Source organism: Triticum aestivum, chromosome 2A (genome assembly GCF_018294505.1).
Source record: "Triticum aestivum cultivar Chinese Spring chromosome 2A, IWGSC CS RefSeq v2.1, whole genome shotgun sequence".
Lineage (NCBI taxonomy): Eukaryota > Viridiplantae > Streptophyta > Magnoliopsida > Poales > Poaceae > Triticum > Triticum aestivum.
The window spans coordinates 755,955,252-755,972,631 of record NC_057797.1 but is presented as its reverse complement, the minus strand read 5'-3'; the positions used below and the strand labels follow the sequence as shown (position 1 = coordinate 755,972,631).

General features: G+C 48.5%; 1 protein-coding gene across 1 annotated transcript; it reads right to left on the bottom strand.

Moving 5' to 3' along the window:
- Window positions 1-427: 427 nt before the first annotated feature.
- On the bottom strand, window positions 428-1,773 carry LOC123190925 (heavy metal-associated isoprenylated plant protein 39). Its single transcript, XM_044603655.1, has 3 exons — window positions 1,494-1,773; window positions 1,292-1,367; window positions 428-1,182 (listed from the first exon to the last, which is right to left on the bottom strand). Exons 1-3 carry the CDS (start codon window positions 1,497-1,499, stop codon window positions 788-790), a joined length of 477 nt encoding a protein of 158 aa, XP_044459590.1. The 5' UTR covers window positions 1,500-1,773; the 3' UTR covers window positions 428-787.
- Between the last annotated feature and the right edge of the window lie 15,607 nt (window positions 1,774-17,380).

The following is a 17,380-nucleotide window of genomic DNA, read 5'->3' as shown; positions in this document are numbered from 1 at the left end:
ACAGTACCTCTCTCCTCATTAACTCATTGCCACATAAGCAAATTTGCTGAGTTGGACTCGATGTTACGACTAAAGTTACTCCCACTGTGGCTAGTCTAACATAATGTTACAGTAACATAACGCAACCCAAAGCAAAAATGTGTTTATAATGTAATAAATGCTATCAACTATGATACTACTTGTATGTTACTTTGGACTATGAAGGTAGTAACAAAGAGTGGTGTCATATGCATGACACTAGTTTAAATTACTCCCCACTATGACTAGCCTTAACTACGCTGCTATTTTTCAGTCGCATGCAAAGGAAATTAGAGCCAATCGTGAAACACCTTGGTCCCAGAGATTTCTGATGTACACCTTTTAAACTGTGACAGAGGGAGTACTAATTTGCAAGATTTCAGTTGGGTCGCATTTTCTGAAATTCAGATACTATCAAAAAGTTCTGTGTCTTTATAGTAGTTCTTGTCGCTGTCGTGTGCGCACTCTACAAACTGATGAGCAGATGCACGTAGTAGTACGAGTATTGCATCCTTTCTTCGGGCAGTCGACATCTTGCAAAAAATAAGCCAAACAGCAGCTATCGATGCAACCGGTAATTACACGGTCGTATTATACTATAAGTACGTAACTGTCTGTAACGCACGCCGTCGATCTGCCGCTGCGGCAGGTAGGCTGATGAGTAGAGCAACTACCAACCACTGTCCACTGGCAGCGGCGGCGGCACCAGAGGAGGACACCCGGGACAGCAACAAAATGTACAAGGGGCAGGGGTGGGCGCCGATGCCGATCAGCAGATGACGCACGAATTGGGGTCCTCCTCGGCGCTGCGGACGAAGTAGCGCGGCGGCGGCGGGTACCCGTAGTGCGCGTAGCCGTAGGGCGGATACACCGACATGGGCGGCTTCGCCTCCTGCTGCTTCTTGTCGCCGCCGTCCTTCTTCTCCCCGTCTTTGTTGTCGCCACCGCCGTCCTTCTTGTCGCCCTCTTTCTTGTCTCCGGCGGGCTTCTTGTCCCCGCCGGCGTCCTTCTTGTCGTCCTTCTTCTCGTCCTTGGCCGGGCCGACGGAGACGATTTGCACGCCGGGGAAGAGCTTGCGCAGCTTGCCGACGACGGCGACGGGGTCGACGGTGCCCACGATGGTCATCTTCTGGTCCTTCATGTCCACGCCCAGCTGGTCGATGCCTGAGGCAGCCCAAATTCAGACATGGATGAGAATTCTGGCCTTCAATTCCGCCCATAATTACTACTGTGCGACGAAGCAGAGCAAGAGGAAACAGGGATGAGGTAGTACCGTGGAGGCCGGAGACGGCCTTGAGCGCCTTGGCCTTGTGCCTGTCGTCGTGGACGTCCAGCTTGAGCACAACCTTCTGCAGCCATCACGCAACAAAAACCAAGTCAGCAAAACGTAGGAGGAAAACGAAGCCAAGAGCCGCAAAACGGAACCAAAATTAACCCCCAGCTCGATCGATCGACAGCAAGCAGCACTGACGCACCTTCATGGCGGCGAGCGACCGAGGAGGGTGCTTCAACGGCGGCGAACTGCTCTTCCCGGCGAGCCGGCGGGAACTCAGCAACGGGACAAGGCGGGAGGGCGGAGCGAAATGGAACGGCGGGCGTGTGGAGTGTAGTACTCTGTCTCTCTCTCTTGGCTCTGGCGATGGATTCTGTGGCTACTGGCGATGGACAAATGGTGGATGGCAAGGGGAGTGGCCGGCCACTGGTTTTATAGGCGGGCGGCACCGGAGCGCGACCCGGCCCGGCGTCTGCGTTTACGTCGGGGCCAAGGAAGCCGCGACGAAGCTCGCCTTGGGCTGAATCGCCGTTGTATATTATGCTGAAAAAACAAACGCCGTTGGATAACCGCACCACGTAATCATAGGGATCGATTTGGTTGCTTGTGCTTGATTGGCCGGGTGGGCAGGTGGGTGAGGGGAGTACAGTACAGAGCCGTGCGCGCGTGGCGGTGCGGGGAGCCGGGAAGGATCCACGACGCCTCAGAGCGCGACGGGGCCGGACGACCTTGCCGGGTCGTCTCCTCGATCGTACGTCCATGTGCAGGCCGGGTTGAGCGAGCATTGACCGACTGACTTTGGAGCTGCAGAGATGCATGGACCGATCTGGCATTGGAGTGTAGCGCAGTGCTGTCGCCGGCTTTTGCCAATTGTGTTGTGGGATTCGACTTGACACCCGGGCGTCGTCGCCGTAACGCCGTTGTCATCATCATCATCGTGCTTGCTACGGCGACCGCAGACGGTCACAGTCCAGTTCTGCGCTCACCGTCGGTCAGCCGGCAACCACGTACGGCCCGGAATTAGCAAGAGGAAAGAAGGAACACCACAGTACGAGCCTTTGTACGGTTAACGGTTTGGTCTGGTCACCACGGGCACGGACGCGGCTTCCTATTGAGGAACCAGACAGACTTTGTTCCGTGTAGCACGCACGCCTTCCTCGTTCGAGCATGCACTGCTGCTTTTCAAACTCCGGTCGCTGCAGAAGAAAATCGGTCCAAAAGCTCGCAACCCTTTTCCACGGTTGAAGATATGAAGCTCGATCACCGCAGACCACGCCATTTCTGCCTTCGTCGGAAAATGAAGTCCAAGTGCTTGCATGCCTGATTAACGACGATCCATTCGTCCTGGACACACACATGCATCTATCAGAACCTTGAGAGCCAAGGATCTCCGTCAAAAAGGCGCACTACTCTGCCTATGGAAATGGAAGCGTGCTTATTATTTCCATCGTGCATTAAACCGTCCAGCTCTCACGTTCTTCCATTGCTGATTAATGGATAAAATAGTCCACAGAAAAAGGTTAGAAGAAAATTCTTGGTGAACCGGTGACGTACGGGTCAACAGTCCATGCGGTGCGTGAACGGAGCCGGAGGAGTCCATCCACCCACACACCGCACCGATAGCTACATTTGGTGTTAACAATGTTGGGTCGACCAATCGCCCTGCTGTCTGCTGATCTGCAGAGGCCCCGCTACGTAGTAGCAGTAGGCAGGAACTGATTAAAAGCGATCCACAATTAACAATGCATTATTAGGTCCTAATGGGATGTTAGGACTCGTGAACGAAGTATACATCATGTGGGGATTTTATTAAGCAGATATAATAGGGAGGAGTGCAACCGTGGGTAAACCGCACGGTGGTGCAGTGCGTAATCAGTCGTGAAAAGCAGAAAGCTCTGATATTTTATGGTCAGTAAATAAAGTTGAGATTTTTCCGCTTTCGGCTCCATCAATCCATGGCTTTTGCTCCGTCGCTATAGCTGTCTGCTGTCGCGCTTTGGTGGTGAAGAGGAGAGGCGTGCACGCGTGGAGGTCTGGCGGACGCGACGGGGCCAGTGGCCAGTGGCCGGACGACCTTGCCGAGTCGTGTCGACGCTTGGAATTTTTCTCCAAGCATCGACCAGTGGAGTTGGAGTGTAGTGTTGTCGTCGACTGTCGCTGGCTCTTGCTAACAGTGTCCGGGCTTGCCTGATCATCATTGCTACTTAGCGACAGAGGACATGGTTAGTACGTAACCGTAACCCAGCACTGGAGCCGCCATCCATGGCCAAAGGCAGGACTGCGACTGTTTTTTTTAGAAAAGGAGGATGACCCCCGGTCTCTGCATCTGGACGATGCATACGGCCACTTTATTAATTATTCTTATAAGACCTTACAAAGTAATACAACAGCAAGACTAAAGCCACCGTCTAAGCAACAACTGTCGCTACGCCTATCCAAATGATGAAGGGGCGCTGATAGTCTGGGCCTAATACCAAACAGACATCGCAGCCAAACCTAAACATCTAAGACCTGAGGTCCCAACCAGGACGCCTGCCTGGTATGGGGCACCTACCAGTCCGGCGCACTTCTCAACCAGGACGCCTGCCGGGTATGAGGCCGCCGCAGCCACCTGCCACGAGTCCATCTTTAGAGTTGTATTGTTGCATCTACCATGCCAGATCTCTCTGCCATCGACGTCACCACGACGCCAGACAGCGTCGTCCTCCTGCGCGAGTCCATCCCCCCACATCGAACTCCGAATCTGCACTGCGCCACGCCGTCAAGATCCGTCGCCATCGATGTATGGATGAAGCACCGCTCCACCAAAGAAACCGTCCGCTGGTCCCGCAAAGCAAGGCGCAGCACCAAGTAGAAGGCCGAAGCGCACCGCCACCACGCCACCAGCAGCCCCGCCACCAAGAGTTGTTCCCAGCCGCCGCCTTCAAGATGGAGCAAGACACCAGGGTGCCGTCGACGCCCAGACCAGGGGAACAAAAGCTTTCGCCATAGCTCGAGGAGGAAGCAGAAGGGAGAGGATCCATCCCAAAGCCTTCAGGAAGGGGATCGGCGCCAAAGCCTTCAGGACTGCCACTGTTGTTGAATATACTTGGATTTGGATGCTACATCATGGAACGCTTCTAGCTGTGAAAAATTGTAGGATGCCTAGAATATGGTTGTTGTATTGACGTGACCCTCATGAGGATTATATAGGTGTACAAGACTTAGAGGGCAAGAAGCCTATGACTTGAAGTACAAGATGATATGTAGAATCTTAGTCTATCTCTAGTCATATACGTACTCTAACATTCCCCCTCGGCCGTAGCGGGAGTCAAGCGGACAACTACGACTGAATTTGAAGTCTTGCGCTTCTGTCGCCTTCTTCACTGCGCCATCATCAACTGCGTCTCTAATGTGTCGGCACCTAGGACGGTGACTACGTCCCCTTCTGGTGCCTTCCTTGTCTAATCTATTCCCTCCCGCAGTCACAACGGGAGTGGCGTGGACGCTGCTGACGACGCGGACGCTGTTGACTGGAGTTGTTGCCGATGTGTTGTTGTAGACCAAGCCATTAATGTCGACGTCGAGGTAGCCAATCATGGTGACGTAGCCGTGGTCGATGGTGTAGTCGTCATGGATGATGAAGCCGCACAAAGCCGGAGGCGCAAAAAAATGCGCTATGACGGAGCTGCAGACATGGACAATGCACCTTGCGAATGTTAGAGGATGCCGTCGGCGATGAGTCCACCGGTTCTGCCAAGACCGGAGGAAGCCCATGGAGCACACATCGGTTTTGCCAGAACCGTGTGGTCATGTAGGGGTCGTCACTATAGTAACGCCGTGTCGATGTAGTCTTGCCGTCATGGATGACGCGGTCATTACCGTCGTCGAGGTCGTGTCTTGCAGAAAATTATGTCAGAGGACGCAAGGTGTCCATCTTGTGGAGAGGCGGCGGCGGTGTGATGACGAATATGTTGGTGAAGACCACGTCGATGAAGACCTTGGCAGTGAAGTGTCGGCGATAGCGTTGCAGCGACATGTCGACGATGATGAATCGCTTGAAGGCGTCCCTGGCGACGAAGTGTCGATGCCGTGACGTGTAGGAGAAGTCGATGAAGAATTGCATCTGGTTGTACACCGGCCTGGTATGTGAGCGATGCATGTCATGGTTGCTTCTCGCACATGTACTCGACGAAGATCTTGACTCGTAGTTAGCTTGATATGAAGTGGTCCAGCCTGGTGTAGTTCCCTTGATACAGTGCAGATTGGTAGGTGTAGTCGGTCGGCTCGATGATACGGCGAGGGTCGATGCAGATCGCTCGATGCAGTAGCTCGGTCGGTGCGTTGGTGTGACGCGGTCGAGATATAGTGATCCCACAAGTTATATCTGCATAATTTTTAAAACCACGCTACTTGATTATATATGCTAGTTCGTTCACGAGTGCTGACATCTGATTACGACCTAATGCATTGTTAACAAATATTCTATCCCCACTGCATTAGTAGCACGTCATGCATGATCCACGAGCACACATTTTAATTAGTTGCTGCCTACTGCTACTAAGTAACGGGGCCTCCTCTGCAGATCCGTAGGGCGATTGGTACACAGAACATTGTTAACAACAAATGTAGCCATCGGTGAGTGAGTGGGTGGATGGTCTCCTCCGGCTCCGTTCAGGCACCGCTTGGTCCGGTGACGAAAGTTCAGCAAGATTTTTCTTCTTGGAACCACTTTCTACATGTTATTTAATCCATTTAACGAGGGAAGAACGTGAGAGGTGAACGGTTTTATGGCACGATGGAACTAAGAATCACGCTTCGTCGTCCTAGTGCTGCTGCCCCTTTTTGACGGAGATCCTTGCCTCTCAAGGATGCATGTGTGCATCGAGGACAAATGGATCGTCGTTGATCACGCACGCACGCACGCACTCGGACTTCAACCGGGGAAAAGGGTTGCGAGCTTTTGGACTGATTTTCTTCTGTGGCGTCCGGAGTTTCAAAGGCAGGCAACGGTGTATGCTTGAACGACAAAGGCGCGCCACAAAGAACAAGTCTGGTTCCTCAATCGAAAGCCGCGTCCGTGGCGACGCTGATTATTCCCCTGACTGCATGCACATGCGACCAAACCGTTAACCGCACGTCTGATTCCCCAGCGCGTGGGCTCGCACTGCGAAGTTCCTCCCTCTTCTTAGAGCATCTCCAACAGATGCATAAGGCCTTCTTTGGTTCATAGGATAGAATTTTATAGGAATAGGAAAATCATAGGAAGTGAGATGACATGCATGTCAATTCCTATAGAGAAAGAGATGTTATTTGATGCATTGGATAAGATTTTTTCCATTGAGTCTAGGCTAATATTTTTTTCCTCCAAAATGTGAAGGATTGATTCCTATTCTACATAGGAATAGGAATCCATTCCTACAAACCAAAGGGCTTAAAGGAATTTTTCCTTTGCAAATCCTATTCTATAGAATTCCTATAAAAATCCTACAAACCAAAGGAGGCCTAAAAGTTTCGCGCCCTAAAATAATTTTAGCGCATCACTGTAGCATTTTTAGCGCGCCCTCAAATTTACAGCATGCGATTAGCGCTTTTCAGCGCGCGTAAAACCCTTTTTTACGCACGCACTGTTTTACAGCTTTTGCGGGAGTTGTGCGGCGCCCAAAAAACCCAAATTTTACCGTGCAGAGCAGTTTTTTGGGGTCCATTGAAGATGCTCTTACTAATTCGGGGCCGTACGTGGTTAACCGTGGGATACAATATCATTTCATCTCCACTACAACTGCATGCAGCGTCCATTGTTAACACTCGACAGCAAGTGTGCCCGTCAAATGTGGGTGGATGTGGGCTGCTGGTTTGTTCCGGCACCGCGTGGACGGTTGACGCATGCTTATGCACCATGCTAATCCTCTCCGATTATTCTGCAAACCCCGCCCACCCGCTCACCAACCCTGATTTCTCTAAGCAGAGAACGGACGGCTTGGACTTGAGACTATCGAAGCAGAGCAGATGCGGAGCTTTGCTACATCAACGGACTAATACGGGGCTTTACGGGGCTTGACACCCACCCCCACCAGTTAGAATCAGGAGGGCGATTAATTAAGAGGAAAGGTTAATTAGATCTATTAGAAAAGGACAAATCAGCAGATCCGTAAAAGCCTGTTGATTTATCCCGTGTGTGTAGCATTTTTGGCAGATGCGTACAGGGGGTGTTGTATTGGTGCGCGCACGAGCTTGATCTTCAGCAAAACGAGGCACATATATATGTAGGTTCAGTTAGGAAAACGATGGATGCATTTGCACCGTGGATCGCCGCAACATCTTGTGGTTCTGCGCCACTCGACCTATGTTGTGGGTAGGGCCGGCCCTGTGTTTCGGAAGGCCCTAGGCGAACTTGACGACATGGGCTCTTATGTCCTAAGTCCTAAGACAATATATATGTATGTGTGTTACATATATATAATTTATTAAAAGTAACTTTCAACCATACATCTTTAGTTTAAAATATGAGTATAATAATTCAAATGACTCCATCGAGAACAATAATAACCAAATTCGAACCGACTTCATAAAAAACAACGGTACTAAAAAGATCGCAAAATGAAACTAACATGATATGATTACCTCAAATAAGAACGAAATTAGACTGACTCCATCGACAAAAATAATACTTCAGTGCTTCAAAAAGGTTTCTTCGGGCATTTCTTGATGTGAAGTCATTAAGGCACTAGTAGAAAACAGGGCTTTGGTCCAGGCCGGGTCAGCCCATTATTCCCGGTTCAGTACAGAACCGGGACCAATGGGGGCATTGGTCCCGGTTCGTGAGCTCAAGGGGCCGGCCGGGCCACGTGGGCCATTGGTCCAAGTTCATCTGGACCTTTTGGTCCCGGTTGGTCGGATGAACCGGGACCAATGGGCCTCGCTCCTGGCCCACAACCATTGGTCCCGGTTCGTGCCTCAAACCGGGACTAAAGATTAGACCTTTAGTCCCGGTTTGAGGGACGAACCGGGACTAATAGGGTTGAGACCTTTAGTCCCGGTTCGTGCCACGAACCGGTACTAAAGGTCCCATTTTCAAACTCTACCCCCCTGTGGATCGCCTTTTCAGTTTAAAAAAAAATAAAAGGAAATGATGGAAATGTCAAAAAAAAAGTTTCCCATGTGATATGTGGTCTAGTTATTGGGATAATTTGCAAATGTGAATTTTGACTTTATTTGCAAAATCTCTCTGGAATTTGTAGAAATGGGCATAACTTTTGCATACTAACTCGGATGAAAAAGTTTTTTATATGAAAAATCATCTACTCAAAAAGTTACATCCGAATTAACATTTTCAAAATCCTCAAAAACCTAATAGAAAAAAGTTACGGGGCTTTTAAGATCTAGAGTGAAAAAAATTGAAAAAAATTCAAACAATGGGCAAACTGTGGTCAAACAATGGTCAAACTAATTATTCTAGAATATTAGTGTTACTAAATAATTATTTTTGTTATTTCAATTTTGGTCAAATCTGGTCAAACTGTGGTCAAACAATGGTCAAACTAATTATTCAAGAAATATTAGTGTTACTAAATAATTATTGCTTTTTAAAACAATAGTTTCAAAATAAAACTATGAAATGTGTCACTTCATGCTCAAGCAAAATTCCTGAAGGTTAATAGGATCGACATCTTAGTATTGTCAGGAAAACAACAAGTGCAGACTTGGAGCGAGAGAGAATAGAACCCGGAAGTTAAGCGTGCTCAGGCTGGGGGAGTGGGAGGATGGGTGACCGTTCGGGAAGTTAGATGATTTGGAATGATGAGGGGTAATTAGAGGATAAATTGAGAAGTGATGAGGGGTGGTGATTACTAACTAGAAGTTAAAATAATTCAGAAATTTGAAAATAAAAAAAAATTCAAAAAAAATTTAAAAAAAAAATCATAAAATTTCCGGGACTAAAGGTGAAGCTCCACGTGGCCGCGCCCTTTAGATTGAACCGGGACTAAAGGGATAGGCATTAGTACCGACCCTTTAGTCCCGGTTCCAGAACCGGGACTAAAGGCCCTTATGAACCGGGACAACAGGCCCTTTTTGTACCAGTGAGGGCACAATCTAGAATTTATAGATCACTTTCTTTCTTTTTCCTCCTTTTTTCAGCACCCGACAGTTGCTTCTTCTTAGGTAACATGGCAGGCTAATGTCCTAAAATCATGAAGAAAAGATCAAAAGAGCAAACAAAAAATTAGGAATTTATAGATTGGATGATTGGAACCCTAGACATGTTACATATAATGACAAAAAAATGATAGATTGAATTACAATACGTACATACTAAATAAAGAATAAATAAACTACTGAGATTGTTAAATTGAGGTTTGGGGATGGACAGGAACATGGATGGATACTTCTTGACTTCCAGTCGGATGTGTACTTGTATAGTTATTGCCGTATTGCCGCGGTGCCGCCGTGCAGAATGCCGGATGGCCGATTGGCCGGGCTGCCGCCTGCCTGCCGGACTGCTGTGTGGCGGCGACGGCGAGCCGGCGAGGCGAGGGCGACGCGGCAAGGGCCAAGGGGCAAGGCGCCGAGCGAGCGAGAAGGCCGACGAGCGGGCGAGGATGACGAACCTACGAAGGAAACGTCGAAACGAGCGTGAGTCACGGCGCCGCTTCGCCTACGCGTATCCATCAGCGATCGCTAGCTAGCTATATCTGGACCGCCTAGCCCATCCTATTTTTTTTCTTTAATTCTTTTGTAATTTTTTACTTGTTTTTTGCTGGGCTATAGTATATGTATATACTTCATCATGTCCCCCCCTCGCCTGGGCCCTGGGCCGTCGCCCCGTCGCACATGCCCCAGGGCCGGCCCTGGGTGAGGAGTGCAGCCGTGGGTAAACCGCGGGCACGGTGGTCTAGTGAGTAATCAGTCAGCTGAAAAAAGCTAAAAGCTCAGAGATTTTATGGTCAGTAATAAAGGTTTATTTGACATGTTTTTTTCCGTTTCGGTTGCATCCATCCATCCATCGCTTTTGCTCCGTCGCTCTATCTGGCTGCTGTTGCGCGCATGGTGAAGAGGAGAGCCATGCGCGCGTGGAGGTCTGGTGAGTCGGACGGGTCGGATGACGCGCGACGGCGGCCACGGGGGACGGCCGCAAATGTGCAAGGCGCTATCGCCGCCGCTACAGCGGCCACAGGCCGGACGACTTTGCCGAGTCGTGTCGACTCGTCCTACGTACACGTTGCCTACGTGCAGCCACAGTGAAGTGCTGTCGGTTCTCGTTGGCATGCCTGATCATCATTGATAGCACTACAACGACAGAGGAGATAGTTGGCACGTAACCCAACAGTGGCCAGAAGCAAGACTGCGACTATCGTTGAATACTCGACTTGGATGCTACGTCATGGAATGGAACGCTTCTAGCTGGTTCCCCTTGGCTATTTTTTTTTAGCAAAAGAGGGTTTCCCCTCCGATTTTTATTAGAGAAACCAGCATAAGTTCAGTACCAGAGACTGAATACAGATGAATTCCCCTTGGCGACTAGCCAGCGGTATAGTGCAAGACAAGCTAAAACTACACTATGCCTGTTGATGGATGACATGCAATTGTTGGAATATCAAGACACTGCAGTAAACAGATGTTAGGACTCGTGAACAAGCTACATGTCAAGTTGGACTTAGATAAAATATCTAGCGAAGTTAACAGCCGAGGATTGCAACTGTCCAACGTGACGCCGAATTCGATCGCCGGTGCGGAGGTAGATAGATACTTGCTTGTGTCGTCCTCTCCTGGCTTTGAGTGCCTAGCTAGAGCCGAAAACGGAACGTGGATTGGCCGCGTTTGCATCATCATGGAATAATGTGTGCATCATTCTTCTTTCTTTCTCGGCTGACTTTGGCGTCCGGATGGCCTCCTCTTTAGGAACCGAACCTACCTGATGACGTCCGGCATCATGAAATTCGCGACAAATTAAAGGAAAAATAGTATACTGCAGAATCTTGGTCGCAATCCAAAATATAGACGAGGAGATAAGCTCGAAACCCTTTTCGCATATCGGAAGGCCTACGCAGCATGCATCAACATCATCATGTCCTTCCGATGAGATGGCTCGATGAAAATCGGCCGTTCAGCCTAGAGAAATCGAAATTAGGGTGGGTGGGTGGGGCTCGTAGAAAAATTGAAGAGAATTAGGGGTGCTGATGCATATGCATGCGTCAATGGTGCATGCCCGAACGAACCAGCAGCCCTAATTACCCGCAACCGTGCAACATGACGCCGGAGATGGTCGATCACCGGCGTGGTGTAGATAGAGATGTGTGTCTTGTTTTGGGGTGTGTTGCTGAAGAGTCAAGGCAAAAATGCACACTTCCTCTGGAGTCCGGCCGGCACGCCTCCAGGAACCGGACGGATGCACTTGTCACGTACAGATGATTTGGCCGGGTGCACTGTCGTGGAAATTTTTGGCGACAGTAGTACTACTCCAAGAGCACAATCAGTCTGTTGCCTTTTCGTGGTTTGGAAAGGCGGACACATACATATGCACGTATATCCTGAGGACGAAGATGCCCACCAAGTGCGTGAGCATCACCGGCCGGCAAAGGAGATTGCCGCGTGCCGCGTGCGTGAAGTCGAGATACAAATTCCATTCCTTCGTCGTCGGTACTCTTGCTCCGTCGCTCTCGCAGGGGTATATATCCCACGAGAAAGAGAGGGAGGAACGAAGCGATATGCAGGGCCGGCCCTGGGGCATGGGCGACGGGGCGACGGCCCAGGGCCCAGGCGAGGGGGGCACATGATGAAGTATATACATATACTATAGCCTAGCAAAAAGCAAGTAAAAAATTACAAAAGAATTAAAGAAAAGAAATAGGATGGGCTAGGCGGTCCAGATATAGCTAGCTAGCGATCGCTGATGGATACGCGTAGGCGAAGCGGTGCCGTAACTCACGCTCGTTTCGACGTTTCCTTCATAGGTTCGTCACCCTCGCCCGCTCGTCGGCCTTCTCGCTCGCTCGGCGCCTTGCCCCTTGGCCCTTGCCGCGTCGCCCTCGCCTCGCCGGCTCGCCGTCGCCGCCACACAGCAGTCCGGCAGGCAGGCGGCAGCCCGGCCAATCGGCCATCCGGCATTCTGCACGGCGGCACCGCGGCAATACGGCAATAACTATACAAGTACGCATCCGACTGGAAGTCAAGAAGTATCCATCCATGTTCCTGTCCATCCCCAAACCTCAATTTGACAATCTCAGTAGTTTATTTATTCTTTATTTAGTATGTACGTATTGTAATCCAATCTATCAATTTTTTGTCGTTCTATGTAACATGTCTAGGGTTCCAATCATCCGATCTATAAATTCCTAATTTTTTGTATGCTTTTTTAATCTTTTTTTCATGATTTTAGGACATTAGCCTGCCATGTTACCTAAGAAGAAGCAACTGTCGGGTGCTGAAAAAAGGAGGAAAAAGAAAGAAAGTGATCTATAAATTCTAGATTGTGCCCTCACTGGTACAAAAAGGGCATGTTGTCCCGGTTCATAAGGGCCTTTAGTCCCGGTTCTGGAACCGGGACTAAAGGGTCGGTACTAATGCCTATCCCTTTAGTCCCGGTTCAATCTAGAACCGGGACTAAAGGGGGACTAAAGGGCGCGGCCACGTGGAGCTCCATCTTTAGTCCCGGAAATTTTATGATTTTTTTTGAAATTTTTTTTTGAATTTTTTTTAATTTTCAAATTTCTGAATTATTTTAACTTCTAGTCTGTAATCACCACCCCTCATCACTTCTCAATTTATCCTCTAATCATCCCTCATCATTCCAAATCATCTAACATCCCGAACGGTCACCCATCCTCCCACTCCCCCAGCTTGAGCACGCTTAACTTCCGGGTTCTATTCTCTCTCGCTCCAAGTCTGCACTTGTTGTTTTCCTGACAATACTAAGATGTCGATCCTATTAACCTTCAGGAATTTTGCTTGAGCATGAAGTGACACATTTCATAGTTTTATTTTGAAACTATTGTTTTAAAAAACAATAATTATTTAGTAACACTAATAATTCTTGAATAATTAGTTTGACCATTGTTTGACCACATTTTGACCAGATTTGACCAAAATTGAAATAATAGAAATAATTATTTAGTAACACTAATATTCTAGAATAATTAGTTTGACCATTGTTTGACCACAGTTTGCCCATTGTTTAAAAAATTTTCGATTTTTTTCACTCTAGATCTTAAAAGCCCGTAACTTTTTTCTATTAGGTTTTTGAGGATTTTGAAAATGTTAATTCGGATGTAACTTTTCGAGTAGATGGTTTTTCATATAAAAAACTTTTTCATCCGAGTTAGTATGCAAAAGTTATGCCCATTTTTACAAATTTCAGAGAGATTTTGCAAATAAAGTCAAAATTCACATTTGCAAATTATCCCAATAACTAGACCACATATCACATGGGAAACCTTTTTTTTATTTTTTTGACATTTTCATCATTTTCTTTTATTTTTTTAAAAAACTGAAAAGGCGATCCACATGGGGGTAGAGTTTGAAAATGGGACATTTAGTACCGGTTCGTGACACGAACCGGGACTAAAGATCTCAACCCCATTAGTCCCGGTTCGTCCCTCGAACCGGGACTAAAGGTCTAATCTTTAGTACCAATGTTTGTGGGCTAGGAGCGAGGCCCATTAGTCCCAGTTCATCCGACCAACCGGGACCAAAAGGTCCAGATGAACCGGGACCAATGGCCCACGTGGCCCGGCCGGCCCCCTGGGCTCACGAACCGGGACCAATGCCCCCATTGGTCCCGGTTTTGTACTGAACCAGGACTAATGGGCTGACCCGGCCTGGACCAAAGCCCTGTTTTTTCTACTAGTGCCTTAATGACTTCACATCAAGAAATGCCCGAAGAAACCTTTTTGAAGCACTGAAGTATTATTGTTGTCGATGGAGTCAGTCTAATTTCGTTCTTATTTGAGGTAATCATATCATGTTAGTTTCATTTTGCGATCTTTTTAGTACCATTTTTTTTATGAAGTCGGTTCGAATTTGGTTATTATTGTTCTTGATGGAGTCATTTGAATTATTATACTCATATTTTAAACTAAAGATGTGTGGTTGAAAGTTACTTCTAATAAGTTATATATATGTAACACACACATACATATATATTGTCTTAGGACTTAGGACATAAGAGCCCATGTTGTCAAGTTCGCCTAGGGCCTTCCGAAACACAGGGCCGGCCCTGGCGATATGTAGTAGTGTGCACCGCGAATCAAAGCCGGTATAGCCGTCCATGCTACGTAACACGAATCTACGACGCGATCTTGCTCACCTATCTACGTACCGCGAATCCTACATCGTCTTGGATCGACCAACATCCCCCGTAGGTGTCGATCTGCTCAGCTGGAAAGTATCAGCTTTGAGCTCCTAGCCGCCTGTTCTTTGCCTCGACAAATCAGCGTTTAATAGATTTTTTTTATCGGTGGTGCATGCAAAAACAACGGTCCATGAGGTGCATAACGCACTGATCGAAATTCTCACGCGCCGGTTAATAATGCAGGGTTGGCTAATCGCCCAGCAGATTCGAAGGGCCCCGGCCAACGTACGAACTTTTCATACATAATAACATATGAAAAAGGGGGAGTAGTGGTGAATGAATCGATAAGTTGAGGAGGAACAGAACGAGCTCCCGCGTTGCTCCCGCGGGCGGCTCGGGAGAAAACCCTAGCCGCCGCCGCGAGCTCCCCACCCTCGCCGCCGCCGGCAGCAATCGCCGGGCAAAGCCCACGCGGCTCGGCGGCGGCGGGGCCTTTCTCCTCCTCTGTTCGGGGCTGCTGGCGCGGGCCGGTGGATTCGACAGGAGTTCGAGTGGCCGCATTCGTTTCGGGGCATCACTGCTGCCCGGTGAGGCTACGCTCGGCCGGCTCTGGCGCGTAGGAGGCGCCTTGGGCGGGGAGGCTGTTGGCCTCGCGGATCTGGCACGTTGAGGTGGTTTGGCTGGTCGCTTGGTGAAGGCGCACAACGCTGGTGGTGGCGAGGCTTCGGCCGTTTGGTCTGCGGCCGGAGATCTGGATCTGGCTGTTTTCTCCCGATCTGCGATCTATGGGCTGTTGGCCAGGGAGGGACGCCGCCGGCTGTTGTGGTGCCCCGTTGGCGCTTACTGGAGCAGGGAGGCTCGGTCAAGGTGGATGCGCGGGGTACAGGCCCGTCGCCGTGGAAGATGGTGGCCCTGCGCAGTGCATTGGGGTGCACGGTCCAGTGGAGGTACCTGTCGGCCTCGGCCGGCGACGTGGGAGTGGTTGCTCCGGGTGAAAGTCTAGCCGGTGCTTGCCGGTCGGCAGCGACGGTGCTCGTGGGGGTCGTTTTCCTTCTTGGAGGCGCCGTCGGGGATCCGCACAACCTCTACTTCCGGATCAATATCTTCGGGCGAGAGCCAAGATCCTCTTGTAGGGTTGGGCGATGGTGGCGTCTTCAGCGTTGTTTCCCCTCTTTAGGGCACCATCTTGAAGATCCGGATCCCATTGGTGCTTCCTATAGGCTGGGCGTGCATGGTGGCTTCTGTGGCAACGATGACGAGGGTGGGCGAGGTCGGAGGCACGACATTGGTAGTGGTAGTCGGCTCTTCTCCGGCGTGTCCGTGTGATTGCCTCGACGGTTTTGTTGTTGTGAAGTTGAAGCTGCGCTGGTGAGGCCCCCGACGGTGTACGATGACGCACGACAGGTGGTCCGTTCGGCGATCTTCTGCGAGGCCAACCTTGCCTAGTTCTTCGTAGCTCTCCATCGGAGTCGAAGCTGCGTTGTCTTGTCGTGGGTGGATGGTGTTCCGACTTGTGAGTGTAGGGTCGTTGTGCAGCTATTAGGGTTGCTGTTTTCCTTTTTCTTTGATCTTCGGATCTTCACCATGTTGTTCTTTCGTTGCTTTCTGCTAAATCTGAATCAGGATCTTTCAAAAAAGAGGGGGGAGTAGTGGACATGGAATGACCGCAGTTAAAAATGCATTAGGTGATAATCAGATGTTAGGACACGAGCTATACAAAAAGTAGATGGGGGTTAAATAATTGAGCACATATGATAGTGAGGATTGCAACCGTACGTCTTAGCAGCAGCAGTAATTAACGAGTAAATCAAGTTAACTGGTGCAGAGTTTGTTCATGTCCATCAGCGTGAGATGAAAAGCATTGGCATGATATAGGCTATGTGATGATATTGGATCATGGAATTAGAATCATTTGAAATTGGAGTTCCACCAAAAAAATTATCCTATGCATCTAGTTCATCGTGATCGGAATTATATATATAATTTTTGGCCTCGTGAAGGAGAAAGTATCGCTCTAGCTTGTGGGAGGCTTAAGTCAATGTTATATTCATGCCCCAATCATGAGCTCTCAAGAGAAATTATTATTCAGAATTTTTATGCTCAGCTTTCTCGTAATGATCAAACCATGCTGGATACTTCTTGTGATGGTTTTTTTTTGACTGGAAGTGTTGGTTCTTTTATGAATAAGACTATTGAATTTCGGTGGGATCTTTGGAAAGAATTAAACGCAGCTCTGAAGATTGGGAACTCGACAAAGGTAAAGAGTTGGGTATAAAGCTTAAGTTTGATTGTGTTAAATCTTTTATGGATACCGATGCTTTTTAAAAGTTTAGCACTAAATATGGACTTGACTCTGAGATAGTAGCCTCCTTTTGTAAATCTTTTGCTACTCATGTTGAACTCCCTAAAAATAAGTGGATTAGATATCAACCACCTATTAAAGAAGAAATTAAAGAACCGGTATGAGTTAAAGAAGTAACTATACTTTATAATGTTGATCCAGTTGTTCCTACTGCTTATTTTGAGAAACCTCCTTTTCCTGTTAGGATAAAGGAACATGCTAAAGTTTCAACTGTGGTTAACAAAAGCTCTATTAGAACACTTAAACCAGATGAACAAATTAGAGTTGAACCTAATATTGCTATAGTTAAAGATCTCTTGGAAGAAGATGTGGATGGGCATGTTATCTACTTCAGTGAAGAAGCTACTAGAATTGCTAAAGCTGATGGAAAAGATAAACATAGACCTGTTGTTGGCATGCTTGTCATTTCAGTTAAAATAGGAGATCACTGTTATTATGGTTTATGTGATATGGGTGCTAG